Source organism: Stylophora pistillata, chromosome 6, assembly GCF_964205215.1.
Source record: "Stylophora pistillata chromosome 6, jaStyPist1.2, whole genome shotgun sequence".
Classification (NCBI taxonomy): domain Eukaryota; kingdom Metazoa; phylum Cnidaria; class Anthozoa; order Scleractinia; family Pocilloporidae; genus Stylophora; species Stylophora pistillata.
The window spans coordinates 19,205,909-19,223,519 of record NC_142524.1 but is presented as its reverse complement, the minus strand read 5'-3'; the positions used below and the strand labels follow the sequence as shown (position 1 = coordinate 19,223,519).

Here is a 17,611-nt window from a genome sequence, read left to right as displayed (position 1 = left end):
CTATCCTTACGAACTGATTGTTGTTTTAATACCGATAGAGTAGAAAATCTTATCCAATTTCACGTCAAGATCTTTTGATTCCATAAGTTGATTTGACTCATGGCGTTCGTCGCGATGACCTTTTGTGACTTGCGTGATGGTTTCCACGCTAAAAAAACCTCAGTTATCAACTGATTATAAATGGGCTTTTATGAGCAAAGCACTGTTAAACTTAATTAAAGATGTAAATTAATACCCGACTTGAGTAACATGCAATTTAGTTCACTGCGTTATAAGGAACACAAGTTAGATAGTTTTCCAGCTCAAGAGATAACAGAAAAGAACTTTTGCAATACTGTGCCAACTTATTTCGTAGAATGCATCTTGACAGCACTTCCTTCCCTCACCCACAAACCCCCCACCCCTGTTTTTTTCTTTCGTAAGTTTTGGGTTCGGTTTTAATTTAGATTTCTTTCAAGCGAGCAAATAAAACGTCAACTGTTTTATATCGCAACTCATTTCTTTTACTGCATGCTGACAAACCCCTTTTAAACCCTGATGTAAGAATTCCGGCGACCCCAAGCCATTAATTATGTTGTAACAACAAGAAATTTAGAAAATACGAGAAATGAGAAATTTGGAGAAGTGTAATTTCGTTAGGTATTCTGTGGGAAGAGAAATCTATCTTATCACTTTAGGTGCCCCTATGATTAAGTCCGACCAACAAAAGAAACAACACGTGATTTAATACTCTTACGTTGTCATATGATTCATAACCAATCGCAGTATGAGCAGAATCCAATCTACACTAACAAAATTATTAAAAGATTTTAAATAGTGTTTTGAAACAGAGGTATTATTCATTTGCTTTACAAAGTGTCAGAGCTCACGCACGATTTTATTCAAGAGATAAGCAAACTTTGGGTTTATCTGAAATCTCACAGAATATTTAATAGGCATAACTGGATGTGAATTCCAAATAACTGCCGATCTGTAACCCTAAAAGATTGCTTTCGCATCGCATAAGCTGCGTATTTACCGTAAATTATGGTGTTCTTCGGTGCCCTTGACTTAGATGATCCAAGTTTATCACAAAAATTTAAACACTTGCTAGAGAAGGAGGAGCGGTCGGCCTCTTTGAAATTTGTAGTTTCACTTAATGAATGCAGCTTTATAGTTGGTTGAGCAGGTGATACGGAGGTTATTAACTTCCTCTGTATAGTGTTATTGTTATTAATCGTTTGCTTGGATGGATCAGGATTTATTTGCAAAGATCACCGATTCCTACACTCTAAGTTATCACCAGTTACTAAACACAACTTTGTTTTAAGCATTTAAATCAAAAAAGGCAAAAGAAGTTCACATTACGTTTTAGAAATATAAGCGGTAAGAAAATTTTCGTGCTTAAAATATTTTTTTTTAAATGTATTGCTCCTCGAGCAAAACGCGATGAAGACGAGAGACAAAAAGGAGAGCGATTTACAGCTCAAAACTGTTTGATATGGTATTTGCTCTCAGCATGATGGTTCATTAATCAGCAACATGTTTTCTAAAATACACCGAGTCACTAGACTCCCTAAAATGCTTCCTGGAGTTCTCGCAAGTTTTTTCAATTTTACAGATACTTAACGTCGTGGGAGTAGGGCACAAGTGAGTTGCTTCCTTGAAGCTCAAAAAAGTCGAATTTTAACGAAAGCAAACAATTTTTATGTCAGCTAAAATTTATTTAAGAGAAAGTATATCCTTGGTGACATTCTGTCACGTGAAAATTTACCCCAGACAGAGAAGAAAGCTTATTCATTAATCGTTTAATTTTAGGAATAGCTAGCTTCAATGCTTCTTCGGATTGACAAGTGTTTCAGCTGAGATCAAACAGATTTTCCATTTGTATTTTTCCATTTTCGAAGCAAAAGACAAAGCTTTTTAAAATGGGCAAGGGTTTTTTTCAATGCTTTTGCCTTCTCAACAATATGAAAAAAAAACTTTCTTATTCAAGGAACTCAATCCGCCCGCCTTATCTAAATCATTTATACACTGCCCTGGAGGTTCACATAAATATTAATTTAATACTCCACAATGACTTTTAACTCTTAACCAATCAACTACGAAGATACGCGTAAAAACGGAATCTATTTCACAAACTTTTGATTGACATGAATGTGTATACCGTTTTGAAATGTAATTGATGCGAGTTTCTTCCAATACGTTGCATTCTGTCGGCGATGGTGTTTGTCTTTTATGCCTAAATTTTCGTGTGTGAAGTAAACTATTTGTTGATTTCGTACATGTTCTCACGATTTTAGGCCCAGCTTCAACTTCTGTTGCATTTCTCAATTCATCATTGCAAAATGAGAAGCTCAAATTACAAGAAACCATCTTGAATACTTTGGTGTCCTCTAAAGCGCTCAGGTACATGTATGGACGGTCCATTGTAAGTACTGTTTTTAAGTAGTTTAACTCAGTTGTATTTACCAAACTTGTTGTATTTATCTAACTTTGTCATCGGAAGTGACGGTAGAACACACTCCTTGCGTGCATTTCAGAAATCGTTAATTTAGCCGCACATGTAACATACAGCCAGCTGCCCAGAAACTGAAAATGATAAATGAAGCTGTTGTCTTCTCATGATATTCTCTCGCTTTCATGCAATACATCAAAACAGATTAGGTAAAAATTTAAAAAAATGCTCACTTTAATTTTCTACACTTTCTCTGTCCATACCAATTTCATGATTTAATAGAAAATATATTTGTTTACTAAAAGCAATATTCGCCAATATCTGACAAGTCGCAGTTAACCAATGCCTTTACTTCATTTAAAAAAATGCGTTATAACTAATTTTTCCAGTAGAGAAAAAATGCTTTTCTTAGCATCAATGTGCCAGTGAATTAGAATATTAGTCGCGATTTTTTTATAAATATTGCCTAACTGCAAATAGTCCGGCCTTCTTTCAACCATTACATCATTTTTTCGAACGACAAAAAGTACAATTTCGACCACTCGGTATCTTAACTGCTTTTATAGTTATAATTACAGTTGCAGTCTGGTTCTTTGGAGTTACATGCTCCAGTTGTTCTAGAGGTGTTTTTACGAGTGATTCCAATAATATTTTCAATTAATGTTTAAAAAAATATGATAATATATCTAGAATGAAATATGCAATGTGGAAGTATAGTTGGACGCGAAATAACACTGTCAATTGAAATGTTCTGAAATGGAATATAACGCTTTTTGAAGAAGTTTGTACAACTTGACAAGTTTTTCCTTGGGAAATCTCTACTTCGAAGAACAACAGTGTTTTAAAAAAATCTCGAGGATGAAATCTGCTAATTTGTGATTTGTTTCTGAGTGCCGTTACTCTCATGGTTCTTTATCAAACAGCTCTAAAAGATCCTTTTTAAGCTCGTTTAGCCCATGAAATGTTTTAAACCAACTACCTCGTACACTTAAAGTATGTCTTAAAATATATTCATCACACAAAACTGACTTCCGAAGATACAGCATCGTCTAGAAAAATCAACTGTCCATATGTCTAAACTTTCAGGACCTTTCTGGATATGCAAACAACAGAGATGTCCAGCACATAACTGAAAGGATGAATTATATCAAAAGCGTATATGAGAACGATCCTTCGCAGTAAAGCACTATTTGAGCAATAGTGGAAATCAGACCTGAAAAAAATTTCAGGCCTGTACGGGACTCGAACCACTGACCTTTGCGATACTAGTGCAGCGCTCTACCAATTGAGCTAACAAGCCAACTGGGAGCAGGCCATCAAATTAATTCGATATAAACCCGTAGATGATAAATCAAACAACAACAAACATATGAAACATATTGATGGCCTGCTCCCAGTTGGCTTGTTAGCTCAATTGGTAGAGCGCTGCACTAGTATCGCAGAGGTCAGTGGTTCGAGTCCCGTACAGGCCTGAAATTTTTTTCAGGTCTGATTTTCACTATTGCTCAAATAGTGCTTTACTGCGAAGGATCGTTCTCATATACGTCTCATAACCGCAGTTCACACATATGTTTCATATGTTTGTTGTTATATCAAAAGCGTTTTCAACTTTCGATTCCAACGCAATTATCTTCAAGAAAATTGTTTTAGGTTTGGCTTTTAAAGTGAGAAAATGTATGGTAACTTGTAACTTTTAAAAGTTCCCTCTACCATGGTCACATCAGCTCCTTTGTTATTTTTTCAATCATGCTTGAATTACTACTTTTTCTACATTACTACTACCACCTGTGGCGCTGATCGGAGAGACCGGAGGCCGTTGACCAAGTAGTGTCACCTCCGAAAAGCCGAAGAAAACACCTTGAAGTGGCCACTGTTACTATGGTTACCTAAGAGCAGATTATTTCAATGAACGACGTAGCTTTAACAAAAAAAAACACACACACAATGCGACAAACTTCGCTTTGACAGCATTACCCTTTTAACGTCTAAGAATGATTGGCGTATAATTTCTCCGAACAGTACCAAAGCTGAATAAGACATTTAGGTCAGAGGCTCCTGATAGGTAAATAATCTCCAGCATCATAGAAAATGTCTAGAGAACAGTAGGGTAGAATATGGATACCCATCTTAGGGTGCAGAGGGTTGAAAGTTTCTGTCACGAGCTGTCAAGCACTGTTTAAGCAAATTATGAAACCTAAAATTATACATCATCACACTAATTCGAGAAAATACGCAAATCGAAGAACACCGGGGCAGTTACACAAAAGTATATAGAATTAGGTTTCAGTTATTCACCGTATCACAAAAATTTGTTTCTAGTATAAATAGATCCATAACACCTGGGCGGCAAGATTTTTGCAAAAAATTTTTTTCCTACCATAGGTTGGGCATTTTGAATTCTGCTATTCGTACAACTTTTTGGATATTTTTCCCCCAGGTGTTCTCCTCCACTTAAAAGATGTTTTAAGATGCCTTAAAGAAAAAATTATGGCTGACCGACCCAGGAAATGAAAAGTAAACAGACTTTGAATATTGTGGAGTTTGAAAGAATTCTTTCGATAAATGGTGGTAATTGAACTGAGTGGAGCGTAGTTTGGTCTTAAATCAAACGCGTGATCGAATGCCCCACGAGAATTTGATTTGGAATCACAGGTATCAGATTAAAACTGCGCGACGCGAAGTTCAATTACCAAGTTATTCACGCCAAAATTCAGTAACTCAAATCGGCGAATTTTTTTTGTCTCTAAAAATATGTTATTTACCCATTACCGTAAAAATTTGTCAAAGTTACTTTAAAAATTCCTTGAAATCTGATTGGTTGCATTTTAGCAAAAATTCTCATTGGCTGGGAAAAGGATTCGATTTATAACAAAAAAGATGATGCGATTCGTGAATAACTCGTGCCCAAGAGAGCCAATCAAGGATCGCCAGTTAAGGATCGTCGGTGATTTAAAACTTGATGTATAAATAACAAACATCAGGTTTTGTTATACGGCCATTAAAGAATAATGGCGACAACAGCTTCGAAATGCATGTAGATACGTTTGACAATCTCTGATTTTTATATTTATTCTAATAACCTAAAGACATTTATTTAGAATTTAGATTTTAGCATTTTAGCATTTTAGCATTGAAGTTTTATTTTAAGCGTCTTCGTCTAGGGCAGTTGTGCAGACTTTAATGATGTTATTGCAATGAGAGGAATGCCACTTTGCATAGATTAGGCTCACCATGATATCGTAATTCATTCCTCCCTATCTTAATACGCACTAATAGGCTTCTAAAGATTTTCCCACGGGAATAGAAAAATGAGCTATTCCAATGAAGTTTCTTTAGTTTGGAAAAAATATGAAAGAATGTGAGGTTTTTTCGATCCGAAGGAAATGAAAAAGACATATATATATATTTGAAAGCAGAATAACCTACCACCAAAATAAGACGTTCGGCAAAATCAACCATGAAACAACTTTTTTTAACAAAAAAGCATTATATATATACACATACTTCGTCTCAATTGTCATTGTTTGTAGAAGGAGGGGTCATTTAACCAATAGAATTGTTCTGTTTAGACGTTTTGTTTTTGCAGGTTGATTAATTTTCCAAAATTAATGACGCCTACCCTGATAGGTTAAAATTGATTAAAACGCGGTTAGGTTACCTGCGATAGAAAAAGAAAATTTCAAGACCAAACCATGTTAATCGGTGATAGATACCGATTAGTGGTTGATTAACGCAATTAAGCTTGCGAGGGGAAAAAAACTTTTAAATCAGGTTTGCCCCATGCTATCTGTCGTGTCTGATGATTAATAGAGGTAACCAAAGGAGTTACCGATATGAGGCGCAAAAAGCGTTTTACAGTCTTCAGAATCTTGCTTATCAGGTACAAGGGATAGGTTGAAGGAATAGAATAACTTCTCGTAAATAAGCAAATCCCAGCCATTCTATGACTCAGAGGCGAGTGGGTAATCAGCGTTGAAATCATTTGAAAAAAACGTTTGTCACAGCTAAATCTTCAAGTTCTGAAATGTGGCAATTATGAGAAACAGTATTTTTAATGCTAAAACTGTCTTTTCCAGGTCATTTCTACCGGCGCCTATCCCTTTATTGAGTAAAAGCTTGAGGGAAGCGAATATGTTTGTGAATAACATCAACTTTGGTTTGATATCACGATAATTTCTTTTTTACAATTTGGGGTTCATTTCTAACCAGGTATGAGAAGAAACATTCTCCAAACTCTTACCTGAAAGGATTCCTTCAAAACCAGCCAAACTACACTGAATTACTTCCGTAATTTTCTCTCGAACCAAAGGCCGTGCTTCCTTTTGTTCGCATTCGAGGAAATGAATATCAAGGCAGTTTTTAATTCATATTTGGATTACCCCGTACCCGCTAAAATAGATTTCATCACAAGGTGTTGACTCATGAAATTATTTGCGGTTAACAAAAGAGCTCTCTACCTTATAGACAAAGTTCTTCGGCCAATAAAATCTCGCTTTACAAGAGGGCCGAAAATTGGTGCTTCTCTCCTCTTGATTGCACAGGAACTCCAATTTTTCTAATTTACGAAGTAACTTGGAATTGGCTTCCATCTCATCGGAAATCGGATCTTCAATCAAAGCAAAGTGTAACAATTTCCCATTTGGAATACGGATTTTGCTGTCGTTGTATGTTGCATGGGTCTGATCATTTTGTTGATTAAACATTTATTAGTCTCTCCAGGATGTGGGTATCCAAAACTCCTTACGACAAAGAACGACATTCGCTGGTTACAACGCCATTAGTTTGCTGATACAATTATTGATTTTCTACGTATCCATACGTTGATAAGCTTTGGTATTCACCTAGTGTCAGTTATTTACAAGCGCCGACCACAAAGTAATATCGCCGGTTGATTTGAATTTTCATGAAATTTGCAACTATAACACCTGTCGACATTTGTTCTACAAGTAATTTCAGAAGTATAGGAGGGTAAGTAGAAAATACAATTTAAGGCACGGGTTACCATTTGGAAGGAAGCTTAATGACAGTTACAGGCAGTCCTTTCCTTCACATGTTGTTACTATCTTCTGCCGATTTAGAACGATTTTTTTTTTTAAGTTTTCATTATCCACCTGGAATGTTCTAAGTAAGACTCAAATCACTTTTGAATAAGAAAGATTTGACGCTGTGCCGGATCATGGGAGTTATTTAATCCATGTATGTTGTGTCATAACATACCAGTTGATTATTTTTGACATTTGAATTTCGACAAATTTTCTTAAGATTTAAACCCTACACGATTTTGTAAAATAAGATTTATAATTTTAACAGAACTTGTGAGCAGTTCCTTCTGCCTTGAAACTCACATAATCGGTTCCCATTATTATTGGAAAGATAATTTACCTTTAATGAACTGGACTCCTTGCTATTCAAATAAGTGGTCTTGTTCCCTATTGCCACATCATGCCTCAGCAATCCAAAATGTACCTTGGTTTAACTAAATCATATCTCGTTGAGAGTGTCGTTCTTTGGTTGCTTCGGTTTTCAGGAAGAATGTTGGGTAATCAAGCTTTTTTCGGTGTTTCTTTCCTTTTTTCGGAATTTTTTCATTGATGGTAGGATTTTAAACGTACGGTTCTGTGGCATTACTATTAGAAAAAAATGAGCTTTTTTCTCGTTCACAGTTAAACAATAACATTGCAAGCTGTTTTACTCAAAGGATCCCTCCTCGTGGATACAAGTTAAGTGATGTCATCAGAGAAATTAATTAGAAGCAAACTTATGCGAACGCCAAACGCCGAAAAAGAATTTTTCTGATGTTGACCGTTTTTTAACTATTCGTTGCGAATAAGATATACTTTTCGATTTTCTATTTTATCAGCTTAGAGACTGAGTCATCTGCGTTTGCAGCGGGTAAACTTCAATTTAAATGTATTGAAAGAGAGGTTTATTACGACTTTCGTATAGAACATATCCAAAATGCGTCAAGAGGTTTCCTTGGCTAAGTTATCAAAGGAAAATATTACCCATTAGATTTTAAGAAATGGCATCAATAAGAACCAACGAGAAAGTTCCTCTCTGAAAGTTATGACCTGAAAGAATTATGACCACACATATGAGAACGATCTTCACAGTGAGCAGCACTATTTAAGCAATAGTGAAATTAAGACCTTAAAAAAATTCAGGCCTGTACGGGATTCGAACCCATGACCTCTGCGATGCCAGTGCAGAATTATGACCAGTAACCTTTCGATTACTAAGTCGAAGTCGGTCACTCTATCACAAGGCTGACACCAAGATGACGGGATTCTTAAACTAAAATTACATAAATCAGTTTGGAAGGTTGTTCATGTACACATGTTCAGCACTATATTTCATATCTTTCCTCATCCTCATTTTCCTTTCTTGTTGAGATGCCCCGATTCCGCCAAAGATTGAAGCTAGAACGAAACTGATCAACAAATTGCTAAAGGGACTTTTGAGTGAAAGCGTCTGACCTCGTTTCTATATCGTAACTTCAACGTTTCCCAACACACACTACTTACTTGATCTCAAAATTTTCAATGGAAACATCACCTTTTCTTCTTCGCTGGATCCAAGTAAGACGGCTGGCTCCCACGTGTACAAACCCTCGACGCAATTAAAGCTCTGAGGGGATCAAAACATCTTTTCATATACTATCAATCGACATCACTATCTTTAATATCCATGACAACAGACATTCTTATCATTTTTAAGAATGTTGACACCACAGGTAAGGGTACGATGACTACAACTTGGCATTTCAAAGTCGGCTTCTCTTGTCACACCTGTCAATCCGAATTTCTAAGTTCATGAAAGGGAAAGAAATTTTTAAATCTAATATCTGTTATATTAGTGGTGTTCTTTACTGTACAGTCGTCACGGTTATTTTCCTTTTATATGCATGTCATTATTACTATCGTTTTCTTTAAGTTAATTTATCGGATTCTGGCCTTTAATGAAAACATACTTATACTGATTTCTTTGTAGCCTCGATTAGTTACAAATAATATAACCATGTCTTCTTTGTCTTGCCTCTTTTTATTTTACTTTATGCAATCCTGTTTATTATCAGGGAAAGGTTGCATTGTTCTAGTGATGCTATTTTCTAGAGGCATTTAAAGCCTCGCACCTGCAATGGTGCGGTTACAAGCATGTAGACCGCAAATGGCGAGATTCGCCGTCGCTTGCACCCGCAGATATCAGTCAGATAGCCTGCCAGAGAAACCACAATCAACAGGATGTGGGCCGCACTCAACCACAAATCGGTCGCGAAACAAGTCGCATAGTCCAGGAGAGATTTTCAGGGAAGTTTTCTAACTTAGTTTGCTAAATTGAATGACCTTCCCCACGCTTTTACGATCTTCCAGTTGCTATCGTATCGACAACCAATTAATCAAGTAACAGGTTTTTGTAATGAAACGGAACCGACAAAACTGATTTTGATTGGCTAAAAGAAGCAAAGTAATCGAATGTCGATCTGAAAAAGCTTTTAAGTTGCCTTACTGGAGATACAGAAGAGTACGTAAGCAATAATCTGCTTGTGGTTCCGGGAAACAAGAGAAATAAGAAGATAATTGATTTCAATACAAAGCTTTAACCAATTTATACAAAAAACAGACAGGAAGTGCTAACAAATTATCCAAAGCTTTCGATGTATCATGTCATCGAACCTAGATGAACTATTTTTCCCTACTTTAAAAAAAAAAAGGATTTTTTAAACTTTCAAACATTTACCATGGCTAAAAGTTTAGCAATTGACTAGTTTCAAAATCCTGAATATATTTTGTTCTCGTGAATAAAGAAACGCATGGAATTGTCCGATAACCACGTGAGGAAATACTGAACAGATGTTATGTAATTTCTATAAATAATTGCCAGCACATTCACCGTTTAAGTCTTGTGTTATGTAATTTTTATTCTGTGCGCTTTAATTTAAAACGACCTTAAGGAATAAACAAACCATCATGCTATTCAGGTTATTCAAGTTAATTTCAGCCTCTTTGCCTTATATTATTTAAATCCATTCCAGTCATTGTTACAAAATATCATTGACCGCTTGGCAGATATTCGTAAGCTTAAAATTTCCGTAGTGGTGACTTTCAATAGCTTTAGAAGTACCGCTCTCTCACAAGATTTGTGTGGCGTTCCTGTTTTTCCAACGCGTCTTTCAATTTTTATTTTCTAGGTTCTCAGCGTTCCTCTGTTCATAAAATTAATTTGGTGATTTCTACATTTCGCTTCATCAAGACCATTTGCGCTCTGAATTATGATCGTTGCTGGAAATGGAAAGAAACAAAACAACTGTGTACATTTTTGGCTCCGTCATAACAATAACGATTAATTTCGAAGTGGCGAATCTTAAGACAGAGGGAAGGGTTTCTAAGCTGCTAATGGCATCCAATGAACTGAATTGCCACCAGGCAACAAGTTTAAAATCAATAAGTTATGAGCCCACGGGCAGGTAGGGTGTCGAACAAATAACGTCGTCCTCCAAGTCGAATGCCAATCCACTCTTTTGCGACGCGTTTAACTGTGGATTCTATTCCATGAGTATATCCTCTTAACTGTAAAGGCTTAAGAGCTTCGGAGTTGATTCCTAAACGACACCATGTTTGTGAAAAGCTCTCTCATAGGTTCGTATGATTAAGATGGATTTATTATTCTGCTGGGTTTGAAGTAGTAAACAAAAACATGATTTCTTTTAGCACCATTGTAAGCTTGCGATAAATTCTATTTTGTAGCAATTTTAAATAAGCTCTCCTTAGTTTACCTTATTGATTAAGATTTGTTTACTTTTGGCTTTGAAATGCTCAGTTAAGTAGAGGTTACAGTCGCATAGGGGGTGCGCTATTAAAGGACATTAGAGGAATCACTCACTCAACACTTCACCTGAATTTTATCGACATCTGATAGAGACAACGGTTTGTACTTAATAGACTACGCCGAATCACTTTCAACGCTCAGTCGCATTGTTAGCATAAATATATCATGAAATAAGGTACTAAAACCTTACGTAAGCCGAAATTTAAGTGGATCGAAAAGCAATTTATTTCGCGTCCTTAGAGGCGTGCACTTGACAGAAAAAACAAGCAAACTTTAGCCAAAAGTCATCTGCATATTGCACAAAGAAAACCATCTTTTTTCGTGTGGTCGATGTGTTTTATTGACATGTCACAATCCAAGAACATAATGCACTAATACTCACTCGCTATTATAACCTAAAGAGGTGTATGAATAAGTCATGGTTATTGAACAACCCAAAATTTCCACGTTTGCGAGTGTGTCAAAATGACTTGCATCAAAGAAACTATTACATCATCTACTACGGCCGGTTAGTAATCGTAATATTCACTCCTAACTATCTCAATGCCGCAAAACTATGCTCGACGAAAGGACAACGAAAGAATTATAAAAAAATATGGGGGGCCTCTTAGCGCAGGTGAGATCTTTATGTGCGTGCTTGTTTTTTTATGAAATTTTAAAATTCAAAAACAAAAAGACCGCAACGACATAGTGTGTTCGCGTGCTAGCCTAAGCCCGCGAAAGTAAACACTTTGTAAATTTTTTTCTTTGAATCATGGTATTTCGAGGCAGGACATTCTAAGATGAATTTACATTATGATTAAATCGAGCAAAGACCACGCGATAGAGAATTGCCGGGTTTTTTTGCTCAGATGAGGTTAAATTATGTTCTTGTTTTAATTTCTCGCTTGAAAATTATCACATCGCAGTAATGAGCGCGTCGAGTCTATCTACATCTACGTCCAATATCGTTTTGATAACTACGACCCATAATCATTCAATTCCGATATTTTTTGTCTTTACATGTTTGCGACGATGGTAATTTTTTTTATCTCACATTTCTTGCGTTTGTCGTTTTAGAACCTTTCCCGTTATCCTCTGTTCGTAATTCAAAATATTATTATCGCATTTGTTTCTCGTTAATCTCCCATTTCTACGGCCTCAATCGACACGCCATGTTCAACAAACGTTTTGCGCGGAAGAATGTTCATCCCTAAAGTTTGGAATCAGTTGATTTCAAAGTCATTTTAGTGGAAAAAAAGGGAAACTGATATCCAAACTGATGTTTTAAAATGTTCATTGACAGACAATTGATAGCCAATAGTTTTTGTTCAAAATGGGTGTCAACTGTTACTTTTGCTGTAAAATGAAATGATATATTTTATGTTCTTCCCACATTTTTCAAGTGATATGAAAAATGTTGTCTCTTTCTTCTTGGAGATAGTAGCTAACAGATTTCCGTAGTTTTAAGACCTACGTAATCTGAAATTTATGTTTAAACGTAAGAGGAGATACATTTAATGAATAATTTATTTACAATATTGCCAATATTTGTGTCTGGCTTATGGCGTATACTGATGAGTCGCTAAAGCCCACGAAAAGATCACTAAACTAGGCATGGAAAATCAAATTATGTAGCGTTCTCGCTTTTATGATAATTTGTCCCATCTTCATCACTTTTGTTCGAAGAAACGACCCACTGTGGCAAATCACATAGGATAAAACAAGGATTACAGCTTCCTTGCTCCATAGAATTTAACGTCTCTTCTTGATTATACAACAGGCAAGACTTCAAAGGGATCTGTAATTAAAGCTGCCGATAAAAAAGAGCCAACCGACACTTCGTGCAACCAGGAGTCACCTTTGAAAAGAGTCCATTTTGCTTCGGGTCCTCATATTGAGGAAATAGAGACGAAGGCTGAGGACCCAGAGATGGACACAGATAAAGAACCTGAAAGTTCCAATGTGGCTCGGGTCCCTTCGTTTTATATCGGAAAGCCGCTAAAAGATTACGATGCCACTAATGGAAGGGTGAGTTGTTTTCAAAGTGATGGCAAGGATGGACTTAAAAATGAACTAATGCCCTCTTCGCATAGAAAGGTGGTCCATTTCATAGATTGATTCGTATCAGATGATATCTGCATGTATAAGATTCAAACGGTTGATCGTTGAAGAGAAGCTGGTACAAAGCTACTTAGGAATGTATCAATACCAAAACGGATTGGTTATTATAATTGGATTCGTATAATGACGAGTTCTTTGCCTTACAACCGAAATATTTGCCATATAAAACCCAAATCTATGAAAAATATTACAACGAAGCTGTGCTTCTCCAACTCGGTGAAATTCTTTTAGTATAAGAAAAAAATACCTAAAAATTTTCAGATCTTTTGACCTCTGTTTGAGTCTCAGTTTCCGGTATAATCAAAAGTGTGGTAAGTAGTTGTTCGAATTTTCAACAGAAAATTTTTTTAATGATCTCGCAATGAAATTTTTTTAAACTAATTACTGCACCTGCTTCTTCTTTGGGAATGTTGAGTATCTATCAATTGTAGCCTGGATGGCGCTGTATCTCTAATGCCTAATACTCTGTAGGCCCAAGTTTTAATATAGATTGCTATCTCAGAAATAATGCTCAAAAATAACAGTACGTCCTAGCCCATGAAAAATAATAGCAGAAAAATACTAAAAAGGAGCTTTTTTTAGGCCAACGTGTATTCCGCCACGTTGACGGTGTTCAAAGTTACATAGAAAACAAAAAAGGAACACGTATACACTATACAAAGGCTAATGATTGAATGTCATTTTTGTGTGAATTTCTAGCCTGAGCCCTCATCCAAGGAGTCATGTTTACGTGCTCTTGGCGTAAACAGCTTCAATGTTTTTAATACTGCATAGCATGAATTCAATCCCCGGAAAAAGTCATCCTTTAGACAATCCTATAGGTCTTGTTTTGTTTGTTTTTTTCTCGGCAGATCCCCAGTAATCAGACTTTTCTTGTGATTCGTCGTCGGGGAGCCTCACGTCCTGATCACGTGCACAGATTTAACAAGGCAAAGGCGTTAGGTCTACTAGAGCCTGTCAGTTCCGCCAGGCAGTTCGCGATTAGTGTCGTTACTAATAGGTATCCTCTGAATAGTGAAGTATTGATGTTTTCCTTTGGGGAAGTAGTAATGATGTTACTGTCATTGGATGACGGACCGACAAGAACCAAATTTCAGTACTTTTTTCTTTCTTTCTTTATTGCCAACAATTGCTGGTAAATTAAAGTCAATATTTCATCGTTGTTCCTTTCGTTGCCGAAAGTGCTGTGATCACAAACACGGGTAAAGGACGTGGTCGTATTAAAACAAATTACAAATACAAGCGAAGGTGTTTTCGACTTATGTAACAACATTTCTGAGCGGAAGGTAGTCCTTTTTGAGGGTTTGGTATGCAGTTACGCGGGAGAAAATTATAATTCTGAATCAGTAAAATAGAAGAGAAGGTGTCCCAATCCAGCCCAAATCATTGTGTTAGGCTTCCAGGACGCCTTTCTACCTTCTCAGTGCCTATCAGTCGGAGAAGCTAGCAAACTACTTTGAGAGTCCTAGAAGGGACCAATGGACCAATGAAGTACGGCGGTTTCTTACGACTAATCCGACATCATGCTACGGTGACTGGGAATGGTAAAATCCTCGAGCACAGCTGCATGTGGGCAAGTCACTTTCGTAGTCATACGTTTTTATAAGAAATGGAAGCAAAGAATTATTCCTTAAACAAAATGCAGATACTTTGAATCATTCGTGATCCTCACTATCCTCGCCAACTGTGTGTTCCTTGTAGTCGAATGTGCACCAGAGGAAGCTGAGTAAGTGACCGAAGATATTCTTTTTATTATCATTTTCCAACAAACTGTAGAACAATAGTTTATCTATTTCTTAGTTTCATTTTTGAAAATGCTGCTTGCAATCTAGGAAGTTTAATAGAAGCCCAGATTTACAATAAGACGGACGAAAGACCAAGTTCAGATTCTCGTGAACTAGTGCTCAAGGAATACTTTTGCGATTGGTCTGTGGATAAGGCTAGTATTAGCCGAGGCCTCGTAGATTCACCACTACCTCATTCTTTCGAACATAAGCACTGAAGATATATCACTTCTTTACCCTTGTTCAACGTTTTCTTCCTGTTTCAGGTATGTTTTCTGTGGTATTTATACCTTAGAGATGATGCTCAAGATATTGTCGCGTGGATTTATCTTTCACACTTACGCATATCTCAGAGATGCATGGAACTGGCTGGATTTTATTGTGGTTGCCCTAGGGTGAGTTGCACCAAAGATGGTGTGTATTCGCTTGGTACGTAATTAGCTAGAAAGAACGATGTTGAATGACAGAGTTTTAGGATTGATCATTTGAGTTTACCAAAATAGTATTTCTACCTTATGAAGGAAATGTAAGCTTCATTTTGATTATCCAATATCTTTAAAATTTATCTATTAATATGTCTTAACATATCTGGAAATGGATATCAGGACTCAAGGAACCGTGGTTGCAGTCAAAATACAAGCAAATATAACCATATTTTTAATTCGTGATTCACAGGTACATCACTGTGGCACCCAACATTGCCAATTTAACAGGCATCAGAACAGTTCGTGTTCTTAGAGCCCTTAGAACTTTCTCTGCCATGAAAGGTACAAGCGAGAGTACTATTTATGATTGTTGCACCTAACCGGTGCCAGTAACATCAATTGTCAAAAGAATCCCTTGGATTTTGCTATGTATGATACAATGTCATGAGAGGTAAACCCTCTTTGAAGAAATCACTGACAATAACTCAAGTTTCAACTGGAGCTCTTTAGAAGAACCAATAAACATCATCTGGCTTTTCTTGAAGCCTGAATGAAGTTTAAAATGATATTTTTGATAAAGCATCTAAGATGACGGAAAATTGAAAGCTAAATTAATGAGTTCCTCAAATAAGTGCCAGCCTTAGGCTATACCATTCACTGCGATTTTTTTTCCTTTTTTAAATTTGTGACAGTTTCTGTTCAATAATTGGTGTTTAGTTATAGCACTTTCTTTTGATATAGTGTATCTTGTACCAATTTTCAACACCTCTGTGTCATTACGCGTTCATTTTACTGAATTTTTATTTCCTTTTCAGGTCTCCGAGCGATGGTGAACACCTTACTCCGTTCTTTGAAGCTTTTGAGTGACGTGTTGGTTTTGTTTTTGTTCTTTCTCGCTGTCATGGCGCTTATCGGTCTGCAACTGTTTTCTGGAGAGCTTAGGAACAAGTGTATTCTTAACACACCGTTCAATGGATCCCTAAGCATGCAGGAACGAGCCCTTAACGAAAGTAAGAAACAGAGTTAGATGGAGTAAACGGCTCGAAATATATCCTTCTTACTTCCCACAAATCCTAAAGCAGAGAGACCCAGATTCTTTTCTGACAGGTGACTTTTGGCAGTAAGAAGCCAACCGAACATTTATATTATTTACCCTGAAAGCAGCAACGATGATAACTGTTCGTTTTTGAAGCTTTCGCTCGTGTCTCATGATCTCCAGATTCAATAGTATTCAATAGTATTGACAGGATAATACTCTAAAAGTTAAGATATTGTTACTTATTTTGATTCTTTACACCTACCTGTCCCTAGTTGACACGGAAACTTCTCTGTTGGGCTGTCATGGGGTGGGCGACATTTAAAAGCGTTTCCCTTGTAGGTCAAAGTAAATTAATTATTATGGGTGTTTCTAAGTAACTCTCAAGGACTTCCACAGAAAATTTACCTACGCGGGGGAAATCATGTCCTCAACGATCGAACAAAGGTCTGATTGATATCACACTGCAAATCTTTACCATGGTTTTTCATTTATGGCTGGAGCTCACCAAAGCGGTTAGTTGTCATTTTCTCGTAAAGGAGTATCCGCGTGGACTACTATGTTTTCTGTTGTCTTGAATGGAGCCTGCAAAAAAAGCCGATCTCAGTGCACAGCAAGAAATTGAACCACTCTCGATAAAGTAAATTGGCAGAACATTGGAAAACCCTTTTCTTTGTTTATAATCATCTGGAAGAGGCAATATTTAAGCGAAAGTTGGTAATGATCTTGATGCAAATGGTTTTTAAGGGTATTAAATCTAAATAAACAAACAAATTCTTCCAGGCTTCTGGTTGATTCATGAAGGCGAGCCTTTGATTTGTGGAAATTCCTCAACCGCCGGGTAAAGTATATCTCAGTATTTGACTCTAGCAGTTTGATTAACCGTCTAACATTTGTGAGGGTATATTATCGATGAATTGTTGATCTTTCGTCCACTATTTTAAATTATTTATTACAGCACTTTTCTTCCTGAGATTCAACATCATTTTTTGGTCGTGCT

General features: G+C 36.6%; 2 protein-coding genes across 9 annotated transcripts in view; one reads left to right on the top strand and one right to left on the bottom strand.

Moving 5' to 3' along the window:
• LOC111327464 (sodium channel protein 1 brain) overlaps positions 1-9,072 on the bottom strand; it is a 30,593-nt gene extending 21,521 nt beyond the window's left edge. For 3 of the 5 annotated variants that reach the window (XM_022931661.2, XM_088763609.1, XM_022931662.2), the window contains exon 1: positions 8,962-9,072. In XM_022931661.2, the coding sequence (XP_022787396.2) occupies positions 8,962-8,989 (28 nt within the window). In that variant the 5' untranslated portion in view covers positions 8,990-9,072. Of the gene's footprint in view, positions 1-6,677; positions 6,806-8,961 lie in introns of those variants that run through there. The other 2 variants (XM_088763608.1, XM_088763607.1) reach the window with 2 other exon arrangements.
• The window catches only part of LOC111327463 (sodium channel protein 1 brain), a 31,160-nt gene continuing 15,739 nt past the window's right edge, over positions 2,191-17,611 (top strand). The window contains exons 1-8 of one of the 4 annotated variants that reach the window (XM_088763605.1): positions 2,191-2,388; positions 13,026-13,273; positions 14,218-14,366; positions 15,012-15,092; positions 15,417-15,545; positions 15,826-15,917; positions 16,391-16,585; positions 17,395-17,452. In XM_088763605.1, the coding sequence (XP_088619731.1) occupies positions 13,175-13,273; positions 14,218-14,366; positions 15,012-15,092; positions 15,417-15,545; positions 15,826-15,917; positions 16,391-16,585; positions 17,395-17,452 (803 nt within the window). In that variant the 5' untranslated portion in view covers positions 2,191-2,388; positions 13,026-13,174. Of the gene's footprint in view, positions 2,411-10,915; positions 11,074-11,747; positions 11,880-13,025; positions 13,274-14,217; positions 14,367-15,011; positions 15,093-15,416; positions 15,546-15,825; positions 15,918-16,390; positions 16,586-17,394; positions 17,453-17,611 lie in introns of those variants that run through there. The other 3 variants (XM_022931660.2, XM_022931659.2, XM_088763604.1) reach the window with 3 other exon arrangements.